Genomic DNA, 15279 nt, shown 5'->3' on the forward strand with positions numbered 1-15279 from the left:
ATGTAGTATTCACTTTAGAAAATGCATGCTTTTATTATTATTAACTTAGATTTTTCTAGGATTTTACTTGTTGGAAAGTATTGTTACCAGCTTTTGCTAATTTTAGCCTCCTAGAGCTAACAGTAACGAAAACAGGGCCACAGTTGGCTAATTCCGGGTAGCCATGTTTTGCGCAAACACGGGTTACACAGGTTTGTTCAAGACTCAGTTGTGGCCTTCTTGGCTCCAGCTTCACACCGCCCCTGTACTGTCCCTTTAACACGAGCACGTGGTGCAGTAAAACATCCGGTTTTCAGATAATGGAAATAACAATGCAGCAGTGTGCTAACACTCGGCTTTGACGCACGGAGACTTGCCAAACTGATTACGCTTTCTTGCGTTGTTCCCATGTTGCTGAAGTCCGGAGGTACGTCGCGCGGCCCGTCGACGCGTGAAGCCACTGTTTGGTCTCGCGGACAGTAACGCTGTTTGTTTGTCGACAGATGGACGCTGGCAGCCTGGTCTCGTGCAGAGAGGATATTTCTACGCTGTTTCCCGAGCAAACGCCGGGTGCCAAGTATAAAGTAGGCTTTTGAGATGAGGTGGGGGGGGGGTCTACTGCAGTTACCCTTCTTACATTAATGTCACCTACTCACACCTATTGTCCTTTGTTAGGATTTAAGCAGCCAGTTTTCCTCCGTGAGACATGTGCGCGGGGACGGAAACTGCTTCTACAGAGCCCTCTGCTTCGCACACTTGGAGTCAATCCTGCACAATGCACGAGCTTTACAGAGGTCAGTTATCGCCATTACTGCCATTCGTCCAAACTGGAAGTCTTTTCAACTTTAAGGTGGTCTTATTGGTTTCACTTTCAGATTTAAGGAGACAGTTATTCAAACCTGCAAAGACTTTTCTTCTGCGGGATTTGATGAGAGTTCCTTCAAGCACCATCTGAACACAGTAGGATAATAATGCTCCTTTTACAGTTCAAGTCTCAGGTAGCATTAGGTGTCTAATAAGCCTGGAAAAGAACATGATGTTCATTAAAATAAATGAAATGCTCAGACAATAAGGGGAATATATTGTATGGAATGAACCATTCAGAAAATACTGTGTCAAGCAATAAAGGTGGAAGCAAAAGTTTTGACTAAGTGATCTATTTGTAAAACACCCCCAAAACTCTAGCCTGGGTGATACATGGTCCCTACAAAGGAAGCCTGTTAATACAGAATAAATCAAGTTATCTTAATAACTTGGCTAAATGGGAATGTGTGTACGGTGGGTGTCAGCTTCAGCTGCAGAGTTTCAAACACATCTTCTGGATAGAAAAGTCATTTTCCCACTGTACTTTGAATGTATTTGAATCTAACATTTCATTAGACTTCTATGCAAATTTAAAGCACCAGTATATTTTATATATGGAAATAGAACAGCTGAAAACCTCATCTTGAGGGGAGCAAACTAAAATAGGAAGAGCACAAACTCCTGTGTGAGTATCTCCTTACTCCTGTGCTCTCGGTTAAGGGTGATTTGTCTGCTACTAGATGTCACTGCTTAATAAAAAGGTGGCTACCTAATGGTTTCTGTTCTGTTGAAGGTCGTAAATGTGGTGGAGCAGTGCCAGACTGATGAGCAGGAGGACCGACTGCTCCAGCTCTTCAATGAGCAGGTGACCTCTGATAGTGTGGTGCAGTACCTGAGGCTGCTCACTTCAGCACACCTGCAGAACCACGCTGACTTCTTCTGCAACTTTGTGGAGGCGCCTAATCTGCAAGTCTACTGCCATCAAGTTAGTAACAAGAAGTGATGTAAAGTGCTGCTGCCATCTAGTGAAAAAGTAGTAGATTATCTTCAACTGTCCAAGTGAAAAAGGGTAAATGAAGCATCTGTCGGGTTTGGTAATGTCTTTGTTCTCTTCCTTCAGGAAGTGGAGGCCATGGCGATGGAGTGTGATCATGTGGACATCTTAGCTCTGTCACAGGCCCTGGATATCTGCATCCACATCGTCTCCATGGAGGGCGATGAGCAGCAGTTGGCTCACCACGTCATTCCAGAGGGTGCTGAACCCTCCTTGCACCTCCTCTACCAAACATCACATTATAACATTCTCTACCCGCGACCTCAACACTGACCAGGGATCCAGCAGGATCAGCTCAACTCAGGAATACTGACTTTGGTTGAATAAAATCTCACTGGGGCTTTAAGACACTTATGAAAAGAGATTTTTATAAAATCTTGCAGTGTACAGCGAGTCAACATCAGGAAATACAATTTTTGCACATTGTGCAATAAGTATTTCAATGAATTGCAGGAATTTATGTAAAAAATTACAGAAATCAACAATTACAGAAATCCTGTCAAAGAGGACCCTTTTTAAACACTCATTTCTATTCAAAGGTCACTGCTGCTGTTTTTTCTTCCGCTTTTTCTGCAATGGCGAAACACATTTCTTTGTATTTTGTTTCTTCTCCTGTATTGAAACTCTAGTCAGGGCACTTTCCATCCCTGCTAGGGGCATGTGAGGCACGGAGAGCTTTCCCATCTGAGTGGGGTACTTGGTCTTTATCTTATTCTTGAATACAGGCTGGGAGATCAAATGCTTCAAATGCTTTTTCATCCCCTTCACCATCTTCTGCTGCTCTCTGTCATCTTCCTCGTCCTTTGCTTTGCCTGTGGACATAGTTAACGGTATATTTGGTTGTCTGTATTTGAATGTTTTTGAATAAACTGGACATGTTACGTCAAATTATGTGTTACCAAGTAAAAGATCCTCATCCAGGTCCACCTCCAGGGCCTCTGCTGCCTGTCTGAACCAGGAGTTGTGGTGCTTCTCCCTGCTGTTGTGGAACTCAATCTTCTCTATCTGTCTGGCCAACTTCACCCGCTCCTGTAGAGGAACACACTCGACAGTAAACTATCAAAAATAATCCCTTTCAATGTCACATAAAGGCATGACCTGATGCTGGATCTCACCTTGATTGCTTCCAAGCATTTGGTCTCTATGGGGAACATGGGAAGCTCCTCATCCTTCCCAAGAGTCTTGTATATCCTCTTGAAGTTCATCATGTCGTCCGGGCCTATGAGCAACAAGCTGAGACCCTCTTTGGTAGCTCTTGCTGTTCTGCCACTCCGATGGACGTAAGTCTCAGATGTCCTGGGAACCTGATGTCCACAGGAGAAGATTATTAGAAATAATTTGACCAAGTTCCAGTGAGGCCCTCTTTATGCATATGCTGCAGGAAAATGTCTAGATCAGCCTAGTCCAATACATTACTACAGTAAACACAGTTATGTAGCTGTAAGTAACTAAAGCATCTCCTGCACTACAGCTCCGTCGTGCATAACGGTCTGTGTCACAGTTCTCTAGTGCCTTTGTTGACAATACTCAGGTCATTAGGACACAAGTGCTGTCAGTCACAAGTAATAAATGCAGTCAACAAGCTCACCTGGTAGTGAATAACATGTTGGACGTTGGGGATGTCGAGTCCTCTCGCTGCCACATCAGTAGTCAGCAGTACACAACTGTGAATGAGATGCACATATTTTACTTCTTTTTGAATTTGAGTTGATAGACGAGAAATGCCAAATAATGACATTTTTTAAAGTAAGTACTAACAAAAAAAAGATGTGAATGGCACCAACTATGACACAAACACGAACTAGAAAAAAAAAACCCTGGACTCTACATGACCAAATGAATATTCTGACCTTAAAATAAGTACATCTCAATGTATTCAATGATTATGAATCTCTTGTTTTTAACTTCCAGTGTTTAAGTTTTACCAAGGGAGACGTTACCAAGATGGCAGCAACACAATTCCACGTACAAACAAAGTGCATGTGAGTTGTTTCTCCACTCTCTGCTTTAAGGAGTGAATTCTCAGAAATTGAAAATCTTGCACTATTGAGAGGATTTACTTCAACTTGCAAAACTACTGCGGTTGCAAACTTGTAAATTACAGAACATAATCTGTAAATATGTATTAGGATAAAACTGTCAAATGATGGAACTAGCCATGGGAAACACAACATGCATACCAGATGAGTCTTAATCCCTTAGTAGCACCAAACAGGTTTTTACATTTCATCATAGGGACACAATTACGAGATTAAGTCCCAACCTAATGTAAATACCTTCAGACCGTGGCTACAAGTATGTGCAACTCACTTGTCCCTTTCGGCAAACCGCTCCAGGTTTTTGAGCCGTTGTTTCTGGTGCATGTTGGCGTGAAGAGGCAGTGGAGTGCTGTCCAAGATAACCAGCAGGGAGTTCAGTCTCTTGATACAGTCTATACTGTTGGCAAACACCATGGTGCGGCCAGGATACTGCAGCAAGAAGTAATAAAGGTAGAAGTCCTTATCCTCCTTCTGACAGTGGATTCGTGTCTCAGTCAGCGTCTCCACAGTTGCCTCCTTCCTGGTCAAGTCAATGATTTTGGGTTTGGACTTGATCCCCACTTTCTCCATGAGAAGTTCCAGCCTGCTCCTCTGGTCCAGATTCTTCTTCTTCCTCTGCAGGACGCGGGCGGGCATGCTGTGAACCATGGTCAGTGTGGCCGAGAACACGAATGTTTGCCTCGTGGGGTTGAAGTGCACGGTGTTCAGCATCTCCAGCAGACTGTCCAGCTCTGCAAAGTGGCCTCTCTCTACCATGCGATCTGCCTCATCGATGACCAGGCACCTGTACAACGACCAACAGGAAGGCAGCAGGAAAATCAAACAGACAAGCCTCTGTTCAGAATCGATGCCACTGAAACACTTCACACATGAAACCCCTGACACTTCTGCCACATGCTGCTGATCCCCTCCCCTCTTTTTGAAGTCCAAGAAGTTAAACTGGGTGTGCAGACAGGTGGGGATGAACACACTGTATGTTTCTTGTTTCTTGTTTTGTAATAAAACATGTGATCTGTGATTTTGCACGTTTGCCATATCTTGAGCTCTGAAAGATACAGACCGCATCACCCAGTGACATAGGAAGCGGTGTGAACTGTGACATACCTGACTTGTCTCAGGTTCAGCAGATGTGGATGCCTCTCCTTGATCAAGTCCCACAAACGTCCCGGAGTGGCAATAATGATCTCTGGTCTTCGCTTTAGCATCCGTCTTTGTTTCTGCTGTGCCATTCCGCCCACGACTATCGCTGTTTTGATGTCTGCACAATGGTCACACCTTCAGCATGTTGACATTGTATAATTCTGCTTAATTAATTACAAAAGACCTAACATGAAACTTTCATGACTTACCTGTGAACTTTGCGACAGCATCGATATGGTGTTTGACCTGAACAGCCAGCTCTCTGGTGGGAGTGAGCACCAGTCCGAGCAGAGGCTGATCCTGACTACCAGCCGGTTTTCCTCCTGTTTCAGCAGTCGGATCAAAGTCAAACTCTGCGTTCTCGATGACCTGAACACATCCGAGCCTCTCGTCGTCGTCGTGTTCGTCAACGTCATGTTCATCTTCACTGCCATGCTCATCTGTGTCAGTCTGATCCTGCTCTGTGATGCTTTCACAGTCCTCTGCCTCCATGGTGTCCTCCTTATCTGTGGATTCGAGTGCCTGTCCTGACTTTGTGGACTCATCCACAGCTGGTAAATACAAACTCTCTACCTGTGTGGTTGCTTTGGTCTTGTCATCAGTGGCCTTATCTGTACCATTCCTCCACTCCAGGATGGTGTGGATCATGGGAATGCCAAAAGCCAATGTCTTCCCACTTCCTGTAATGACAGTGCTCACATTAGCTCCACTTATGAAAATATGAGGACAGATTATCATGGGACAAAAGAAAAATGGTATTTTATCTTACCTGTCTCAGCTGCCCCCAGGATATCCATACGATCCCTGATAGCTGGAGGCAGAGCCAGGGCTTGAATAGGTGTTGGCGAACCAAATCCAAGACTGCTCAGTGCCTTCAGCACGGGGGAGGGAACAAATAGGTCCTTCCAGGCACTCACATCAGCGTTTTTGTCATGAGAGCCGGAAAGTGCTGCGTTTGTCCAGTTTTTCTGCTGCTTTTTGGGGGGCTTCGTCACTTTATCTTGAGTGGATTTTTCTTTTTCCAGAGCCTGAAGTTGTGAGGAAGACTCCTGCTTTGGCTGTTCTTGTGGGACTGTATCCTTTTCCATCTGCTGCTTTTGTTTCGTCTTCTTCTTTCTTTTGCTCTTCTTTGCAGGCTTTGATTTGGCATCAGGTTCTGATGCATCTTCTTTAGCCTTTTCATCTTCACCCCCCTCCTCCCCTGCAGCTACATCCTCCAGTGTCCCTTCTCCAGAGATGTCATCTGGTTGGACTGATTCCTTTGCAGCCTGTTTCTTATTTTTCTTCTTCTTCTTGGCTTTTTTCTTGGCAGGTTCAGCCGTTTTCTCGCCCTCTTTGCTCTGCAGGTCAGCCTTCTCTCCAGCCTCCTCTCCCTCACCGGCTTTCCTTTTCTTCGCTTTCTTCTTCTTCTCTTTTTGCAGTTCTTTGGCTGCTTTAGCTGCAGCCTTCTCTGAGTCTATCATGCGGTAGTTTGTCAGCTCTTCGAAACACACCAGACCCTCCAGGCCCTCCTCGGAGAAGAGACTGGGATCAAGCTCTACAGCTTTCCACTTGCCTTTTACATGGATGCTCTGCTTGGCATGTTTTTGCAGCCCGGGGGGCAGACGCTTGTTATTCGGCTTCAACTTCTTCGTCTTCATTTTCCTACAAATAAATGAGTTAACTGAATTGTGTCGAAATGTTAAACCGCCTCCCTCAAACTAAGCTGTTAAAAGCGTTTATATGAAGTCAGCTAACAGCTAAAGTGCCGAAGCACTCCAACTGCGTACGAAATGCTCGTGACGTATCAGACACGGCTGGATTGTTAACCCTAGAACAAGTTAACAATACGTAAAAACAATGAAAAAAAACTCTACCTTGACTGGCTGTAGGTTTTCGAAATGTCAAAATATTACTACAGACGATAACCACGCATGACACGAGGGGGCAGCCATGACAGTTTTGATCACGTGTTTCGAAAAACTTTATTTGTCCAGCATCAGGATCAGTGACAGCTGCGGGATGAGGCTGTTCACGTTACATGAAACGTTATGGAAGTCGATATGGGACTACATCAAAATGAAAATGCGAACTTGAAAATAAAATTGAAGATGTAAATGTAAACTATTTATTTGGAGCCAAACAGTACACAGAGCTTTCTCCTTTTTGCCTGGATGTGCGCACGCTCGGTCCTCGTTCGCTCGCATGAACATTATTTACCCAACACTGCTCTGATTTAGTATGAACACATCATTATTTGACAACACAAATGATTTAATTAAATCGAAATGACACAGAGGCACACTGACATCAGTTCTTTATTCATAGGGATCACATATAGACAAATTTAAGATGAAAAAGTGTGTCGAAATAGCCCAGCAAAAGCCTGAATAAACACATTGTCATGAGCAATCACCTCACAAGTCAAACAGTACAGTCATGACTGCTAGTTTTTGGTGGGGTCAATCACCCTGCCCATGAACAGCATACAGTTTGTGTCTTCATGGTATATGAAGAAGAAGAATGGTCTGTTGACAGTGAAGGTTCTGGGTAAGGAATATGGAGTAATGCCAGATGTTGTGGTAGCTGCTGCAATGGTCCCTGTCTCATCCACCTCAATCACAGCCTTGTGCAGCACCTGTGATTTTACAGAAAAGATCAAAAATCATCATCTGCACAGGTTGGAATATGCACATATGTTTTAACGTTACGTTGAAACTAACCTCTGACACTTTGAGGCCTCCGTTCTTACTCAGCTTTGTCAGATTGGCTGAGTTGCTGAAGATGCTGGCCATGCCCATCTCTGGTAGAAGATTGTGGAGGGAATACGACTGCTCCATCTTGAATTTGGGTATGTTGATTTCCAGTTTGCTGTGAGCAAGATGTGGCCATGTTACATAGACTCACTTGTTATTTGTTGCTGTAGATATTTCATATTAGGTGTTGGCAGGTTTTGTTGCCGTGTGCTTTCTACAGCACCTCTCTGGACCAGATGTCACAAAATGCTCTGCTATTATAGCTTAAATACAACAGAATACATTCAACAAAATAGAAGAAAAGCTAAAGAAACACAAGTCTGTTATGTTGGTGTAAAACGTGTCATTTTTCCACATGAAAAACCTACGTTTTTTGCAGCTTTTTGATCCAGCTGAGGAACCTCTCAGCGTTGATCTCATCATCAATTGCAGTGTAATCTATGCCTTTTTTAGGTAGCAGGATAAGCATGGAAACACCTTCCTGGTAAGGCAGCTTCAGCACTTTGGCACCGAGACGGGCATCTTCCATCATGTAAAACTTATCCTCCATAAACATCATTGGCACTTGCACAACACTATAGTTGTCAATGTAGAAGGGTGCATTATTGGTGAAATTGGGGTTAAAAGGCATCTGCCAGTTGCCTGTAAAAATAATACTGTTAGTTTAATTGTGGGCACTATAGGTCAAAGGTCAAAACACAGTTATTAATGACCCGAGATAACACTCTAAACTACGCAAGAGTGATTGAGCTTACCCTGGAAGAAAATTGTGTTGATTAACATGACTTGGGTCATAGCATCCAGGGTGGAAATCATCTCCGTCACTTTGTCCTGAGTCTTGTGTCTGATATACTCATTGATGAAGGCGATACTCCCTTTTGTGTCACCGAAGTCTACACTTTTGATGTCAGCATCAAAAAACATCTTGATTTGGTCGGCAAACATTTTCCCCACCTCAAACTGCGGGTGCACAAAGAGTGCCATGCTGTGGTCCAGTTTCAGTGATCCATTCTGTGTGATGTTCTCATTAAGGACCTGAAAGAGTTTTGGGATCAGTTCTGGCTGGTCAGCCTGCTCAAGCTGCTCCAGGTTGAGTACCTTCAGCATTTCCTCATGCGTGACACCATCAGAAGCCATCAAGAGAGCAGCAAAGCTGGTAGAGATGCTCAGAGGGGAGAAAAAGATGTTCTTGTCATGGAAGCTGGATATTTTCCTGTAAAGGTTCATGGCAAAGTCCATATTTTTGAAGGAAAGATCTGAGATGGTGGCACTTGGAGGGTGTGCTTGGAGGACAGGAGAGAGGAAGCACATGTAGGTTACAATGAAAACAAATCCGATCTTCATTTTGGGTACTGCCATGTTTTGAGTCTCTGAAGATTCGGGTGGGCAAACTGAAACATGCAGACATTGCAGATGTCAGAAGATTGCACAAGTGAACAGTAAGACAAATGACCCATGTACAGAAAAGTATGACTCATGTTAAATCTCATAAATTATTCTTTCCATTTCTTGCTACCAAAACAGCTTCAATAAATTCAGATTTGAAAGACAACACCTAATTTTGACTGAAATATCTTTTTTCCAAAATTAACTAAGTGTCATACGTACCATTCATCTTGGGCAAGATTATGTCTGAAAGCTACATCTATTATTTGGGGATACAAAGTGCAAGTGTGCTCTGAGCGTTACATATTAACTACGGCACACAGCCTGTTCCTGTGCTGTTCCAAATGTCGTCAAAGCTGTTTTTCAAACATTTAGTCCCTCTTTTCCAGAGGTGATATCACAAGAACCATCAATAATTGCATGTTAAATGTTAAATGACCAAAAATGAGACATGAGGACACTTCAGGAGGAGTGAATGTCACTTTAATCCTGGAACAAGAACTAATACATTAAATGAAAGAATGTGCTATGGTAACATGTGAAATATAACAAAAATGATCAGTAATTCCTGTAAGAATGTAGTGAGTGAAAATAATGTCATGATAAAAACCCAGCTACCGACATTTTATGCTCTGGTGTGTTTTGAATAGAAAAAAATAAACAACAACTAACAGATCCAAAGGAAACAAACACAATAACGAAATCGTGGAATCTTCCTGGAAATCATCCAGCACAAGAAGTCAAAGTTTGCATGACATCCAATACTTTTGTGGAAGCATCAAGATATATCCATGCTGAACATCGGTTCCAGAAAACATAATAACTGTAAACAAATGTCACCGTTTTAATGCTGTAACGTGGTCTATTCATCAGTGTTGTGTGCTGTAACCGGATTATAGAGGGAGAAGAGATTAAGTCAGAGTCAGATGTCAAAAAATAAAATAAAATAAAACACTTCAAAGTGTATACAAGGTGACACGTTTGATGTTGTGTTTCTCTCTTTGGATTTTAAATACAAAGTATGATGTTAAATAACAGTCACCCATAATTGTCACTATCTTACTGCTATTTCTGACATCAATCAGCCAATGGCCTTCGTAGCTTCAATCCACGGCGACCTCAGTGCAAATGTATGTATGTTTGTACAACCAATGTGTACAGCATTGCTCTAAGCGTAATTGGAATACAGGGTAGGTCGAATTAGTGCAATTAAAGAAGTATTTCAGGGGCTTTATAATAAATTCCGACATGGTTCAAGACAAATACTGATGAGGAGAGTCATATACAAGGAAGGCTGGCTGGACATGTCAGACTCCTTTGGTTTGAAGTGATCATGCTGTGATGGAAAAATGAACAATGTATTTATTTATTTATGTATCAGCTGCAGATCCATGGTGTTGTTTACAGAGTGCGTCTTTGTTCCCTGTTACATGTCAACTTATTCTGGACAAGATATGAAAAATATGCGTCAGTCGAAAGCATCTTAGGTTCAGCAAATAGCTCTACTATGTTATTCACCGTCCATCCAGAATGGACAAATCACCCTTAAGTGTTTGTAAGCTGTGTAATCTTACATAATTCATTATGCCTATTTATACACTTAAAGGTAAAAACAAAGCCACAACACCAAAAATATGTTGTCTAAATAACTTAGGCGTTCACTCTTTGACATTCATAAGTAATATGACTGATGATGTCAGGAATAAATGACCCACACATGTTAGTGCTGCTGGCTAAAAGATATTTCAGTGCACTGCAACAAGAAATGATTTCAAAACTACAACGGTGTTCTGGTGGGGCAGGCGCTGGAAACACATCTTACGGCCTACAAACGCAAGTCTAATATGAGGGAAGGAGGCTCTGTCATTATCAGGCTTTTAGCTGTGGTCTTAGCATTGGTCTCCTATGACTGTCACAGAAAACTCATCTGTGTATTCATCTCTGTATGTACTCGCCCACTCAAGTAAACACACCCTTTGTATGCTGAAGATTCCATCTCTTCCAGAGGAAAAACGAGAATAAAAAACAGGATACAATAGAAATAGAAGGCGCCATGGTAAAAAGGCAATTGCAAACTTGGATTAACTGCATCGTGAGTTCTGTGGTCACCCTTTTCCAGCCTCAGTGAGTTAGATTAGACTAACTGCTGCCTTTCTTTGCCGTTGATCTCTTCTTTATAGCCTGTCAGCGAACTAACCAGGGGAAACATGTCAGCCTTCTGACCGTCCTTATGTTCGCATGGGCAAAAGGTTAGAGGAAGGAGCAAAGCTACCCCTGTATGGGGTTGCTAATCCAGGCAGCTGGTAAACAACATAGGCAAACCTTTCACACCTTCACTGGCTGGGCTTTTGTTGTTGGTCCTCCTCGCCAGTGTTTACTGATCCTAGAAAAGGGAAGGGGGCTTGGGTTAGTATATCTCATGGCTTTCTTGGATAGGCTTTTTGATAGAATTCATTAAATTCTTCCTTTGGAAGGATTTCTACATCCTACCTTTACATAAGCAGGGTCAGTCCAATGAGCTGAATAATTATTGACCAGTTTCCAAACTATCACGTCCAGCTCAGATTAACCATCAAGTAAGAACATCTTTATCTCAACGCTCCATTTTTAAATATTATCAGTCAGGTTTCAGACTGGGGCACAATCCTGTGACAGCACCACTGAAAGTCTTACCTCAGGCTTTCAATATCACTGATGATCGAACTCTTTTGAAATGCCTGGAATCTATTGGATTTGATGAAAACTCATGAAACTGATTTACTCATCATCTCAGTGGTGGAACACAAGCTGTTGTGGCTGATGACTATCAGTCCAGCTTTATTAGTGTTAACAAAGGTGTGTCCCCAGGTTCTGTTGTAGGATCTCTTATATTCACAAATTTTAGAAATTAATTAGGTGTAAAAGTTCGACATAGTACAACTCATCCGTAGGTGGATGATGCCATTTTACAGACAACAGCGCCCTCTGTTGCACAGGCAGTTCACAATTTGCATTTTGATTTCTGTACTGTGACAGCAAACTTGAATTTATCTTGAATTCCTGTTGAACTCAGATAAAACAAAAGGTGTGCTGTTCTCTACTCTCAATGGGACACCATCTGAAAAAGTGTCCTCCTATAAATACCTTTATTTCTGCCTCTTATCAAGTTCGCACTGCACTAGTTCCCAAGATAAATAATAAATAATCTGCACTATAATTATATATTCAAAATCAGATGTACTTACCTGAGCCACCCGTTGACTTTGTGTCTGGTTGTTGAGGAATGTTCGACTGAGCTTGTTGCTGCTGCCTAAGAAGTCAACAGAGAGAGTCTGTATCATAATCCATGCACTAATTTTCTGTTCACTCAAAGGAGCGAGATGCATTATCATGAATAGCACCCCTGTGCAGTCGTCACCAGGCATGCAGTTAAACCTACCGATCAAAATAGGCTTGTCTCCTCTTCCGCAGCTCCTCAGCTGTGAGCGTCTCATTCTGGCCTTCTCTTTGTCCTCCTGCAGCACTGCCTGATTTCACGTTTCCCATTTCAGACTCTGAGGACTTGTTGCTCATCACTGCTCCTAAAACATTATAAAAAACCAAGGACCTGATTCTCAGCATGACCTTTGTAAAACAAATTGTGAAGATATGGTTGAAAACTAACAAACTAACTCACTGATACGATCCACGGGCACCGAGAAGACAGAAACAACAGACTTTCATTTTAAAACCGTTGGATGCCTCATCCCTTACCTTGCATACTGAGCTGTATGGCCCTGCGAAGATCAGCTTCTTCATCCTCCACATCTATGTCCTGTCTGCTGAGTGCCAGAGCTCTCTTCAGCTCTTCATCTTCATCCACGACCTCATCCTCCACACCAAAGCCCATTTCTGTCTGAGCCAGAGCTGCTGACCTGCTGCTCACAGTACAAAGTTTAATCAGTTGCCACAAATAAGTCAAATGTTTATCTTTAACAACTTGAAACATAGCCATAAACTAAGATAGTCCTTTCTGAGTCATATCTGGTTCCTCCATATTGAGCGTTTGCACATATACTACAAACCCTGCACTTGTTTGGGCCTCCTCTTCTCCAATCAGCCTTGGTCGCTGCTGTTGCTGCACTCTCATGAACCGAAGGATCTGCTCTGCTTCACACTCAGGGAGGTTCCCCCGGATCACAAATATGGAATAACCTGCGCAAATTCAACTTTTATAATCTTTTCCACATCGCAACATCTAAATATACTACAAATAAGTCAATGTTACGATACCTTCTTGTTGTAACTGTGCAAGGAAAAGTGCTAGATAAGTGTCTGATATCAACTCTGGTCCCGTCAACAGTGAGTTCAGATTAAACCACTGCAATGAAAACAAAACAGTGTTGTTAATTAAAGTAAAGATGAATTACAACTGTTTCTGATGACAATAAGTGCTTCATACCTGTTGTCCAAGTTTGCGTATAGTGAACCAGTGCTCCTTGTAGTTGCAAATAAAGGCTTTCTCATTTCTGAAACATGAAAGCAGGAATAGCTGTCACCATCAACTTAAACTATAAAGTAGTTAGGTGAAGCATACAACAAAGTCCTGACAAAGAAACTTTACATTGGATTAATCATCAGGCTCTGGTACTCCCGGCTGTTGAAAAGGATTAACTCCAAGCCCCAAACTCTCAGAGCATTGCTAATCACCTAAAGGAATTAGATGACAGGAAAGGGAATTGATATTACTGACTGAGAATGATTATTGATCTGTTATTAAGTAACAGTAACAACTGAACCTCTTAAGCTCACTTGTATTGAAAAGAAGCCGCTGTCGTCCATGTTCCCAGATGGTTGCTAGAAACACAGTCAGAGGACATAAAGTCAGAAACTGTTTGGTAATAGCATGTAGCTAGCATTCACCTTCTGTGCCTCCTCACCTGTAAGAAGGTCCTATACTCTTCACTGGCCATACCTCCCTCCGCCATCCTCATTCTCTCCTCCTCATCAAGCTGATGAGCAATGGAGGACAGATCCACAGGAGTGAAATACTCACCCTGCAGGAGGTTGTTGAGACAGTGTTGGGCGCAAAGAGAGCCCTCTTGCTACAAAACGATGAACTTAGTTAGTCTCAAGACGCCGGCGGAAATGACACAGCACGATGATACAGTTACCTTAAAAACTTAGTTAGCTTTGTAGACATGGTGATGATACAAAAATTGTATGGATTTGGTCTCTCCCCACAGTAACAAAGTCATACACCAGTGGAGCTACATACAGCTAACGTTAGCTTACGTGCAGCTATTCTTAATACTCCTTTATAACACCGGATAGCTATGCCGAGCCAGTTCGTTCACTAACTCGATAAAAATAACAAACCTACGGCCGTTACGAAGCTTTCTGCGTTCATACGCCAAAGCGAAAAGAAACTTTTCATAATGTCCAACTAGCAGGTTCAATTAGCATTTTAGCTGTCTGGACAACAATACTGCCAAACACCATCGCAAATCTTTTAACGGCGGCCCAGCAGAGCCGCTGAACACATCGCCGCCGCAAGCTTCAAGACTTTGAAGATGAGCACGACAACTTATATGTAGTTTAACATTTTACGTTAAGCGTTTTAACTTACTTTCTCATGGAATATGGAATCCATATTCAGCTTTCTGTCAAACATTCAACTCTGACCTCTGGCCCCGCTACATTCATCACCATGGAAAGAAGGGACAATCCCGACCAGCGCCCTCTACCGGCCGGGATCCTTCACATCTGAATTCAGATCTCCATTCTCTCCATTTATACATTTATACCAGCGACATCGGTCACTGGCTCTGTGAGACACACAGAACAAAGTAAATACTATCCATACAGACACTGATCCACGCAGGGTCTTGGTGCTCATTTTTTGCCTGTAATATCACAAAATTTAGCAAAAAATAATACAGAATCGTAATATCGTTAAACCCAGCTAAAAACAGTCAAATCACGTATGAAGATTTTATAGGATACAAGCAGGAGGACGAGTCTGACAGATTTTTTTGTTAAATAAAATGCTTATTTTGATGATACACGTAATATTAATAGCAAAATAATAATAATTATAATAGTATCTTTTGATTAATAGACTATAGTATGAGGTCTTAAACTACATATACGCATTTCTTAATGTTTTTATTATGGCCTAATA

The 15279-nt window shown here is 42.3% G+C and overlaps 4 protein-coding genes across 5 annotated transcripts; 1 reads left to right on the top strand and 3 right to left on the bottom strand.

The window, feature by feature from the left end:
- Positions 1–278: 278 nt before the first annotated feature.
- Positions 279–2201, top strand: LOC143331514 (ubiquitin thioesterase OTUB2-like). Its single transcript, XM_076748447.1, has 6 exons — positions 279–406; positions 483–563; positions 655–773; positions 855–939; positions 1577–1768; positions 1904–2201. Exons 2-6 carry the CDS (start codon positions 483–485, stop codon positions 2108–2110), a joined length of 684 nt encoding a protein of 227 aa, XP_076604562.1. The 5' UTR covers positions 279–406; the 3' UTR covers positions 2111–2201.
- Positions 2202–2377: 176 nt separating this feature from the next.
- ddx24 (DEAD (Asp-Glu-Ala-Asp) box helicase 24) lies at positions 2378–6959 on the bottom strand. 2 transcript variants are annotated; one of them, XM_076748444.1, is made up of 9 exons: positions 6873–6959; positions 5786–6660; positions 5226–5696; positions 4981–5134; positions 4148–4660; positions 3426–3501; positions 2953–3141; positions 2737–2866; positions 2378–2649 (listed from the first exon to the last, which is right to left on the bottom strand). In XM_076748444.1, exons 2-9 carry the CDS (start codon positions 6654–6656, stop codon positions 2378–2380), a joined length of 2676 nt encoding a protein of 891 aa, XP_076604559.1. In that variant the 5' UTR covers positions 6657–6660; positions 6873–6959. The 2 variants fall into 2 exon arrangements, with proteins under 2 accessions (XP_076604559.1, XP_076604558.1); XM_076748443.1 differs by lacking the exon at positions 6873–6959 and having other exon boundaries at positions 5786–6786.
- Positions 6960–7441: 482 nt separating this feature from the next.
- On the bottom strand, positions 7442–9110 carry serpina10b (serpin peptidase inhibitor, clade A (alpha-1 antiproteinase, antitrypsin), member 10b). Its single transcript, XM_076748445.1, has 4 exons — positions 8507–9110; positions 8120–8393; positions 7719–7866; positions 7442–7633 (listed from the first exon to the last, which is right to left on the bottom strand). The coding sequence occupies exons 1-4, from the start codon at positions 9108–9110 to the stop codon at positions 7442–7444; spliced, it is 1218 nt and encodes a 405-aa protein (XP_076604560.1).
- Positions 9111–9600: 490 nt separating this feature from the next.
- Positions 9601–14791, bottom strand: atxn3 (ataxin 3). The gene is made up of 11 exons (XM_076748446.1): positions 14725–14791; positions 14036–14200; positions 13908–13952; positions 13720–13805; positions 13558–13624; positions 13389–13476; positions 13181–13310; positions 12870–13033; positions 12556–12697; positions 12362–12426; positions 9601–11520 (listed from the first exon to the last, which is right to left on the bottom strand). Exons 1-11 carry the CDS (start codon positions 14767–14769, stop codon positions 11471–11473), a joined length of 1047 nt encoding a protein of 348 aa, XP_076604561.1. The 5' UTR covers positions 14770–14791; the 3' UTR covers positions 9601–11470.
- Positions 14792–15279: the final 488 nt, after the last annotated feature.

This window comes from Chaetodon auriga, chromosome 14 (genome assembly GCF_051107435.1).
Source record: "Chaetodon auriga isolate fChaAug3 chromosome 14, fChaAug3.hap1, whole genome shotgun sequence".
In the NCBI taxonomy this organism is placed as follows: Eukaryota; Metazoa; Chordata; class Actinopteri; order Chaetodontiformes; family Chaetodontidae; genus Chaetodon; species Chaetodon auriga.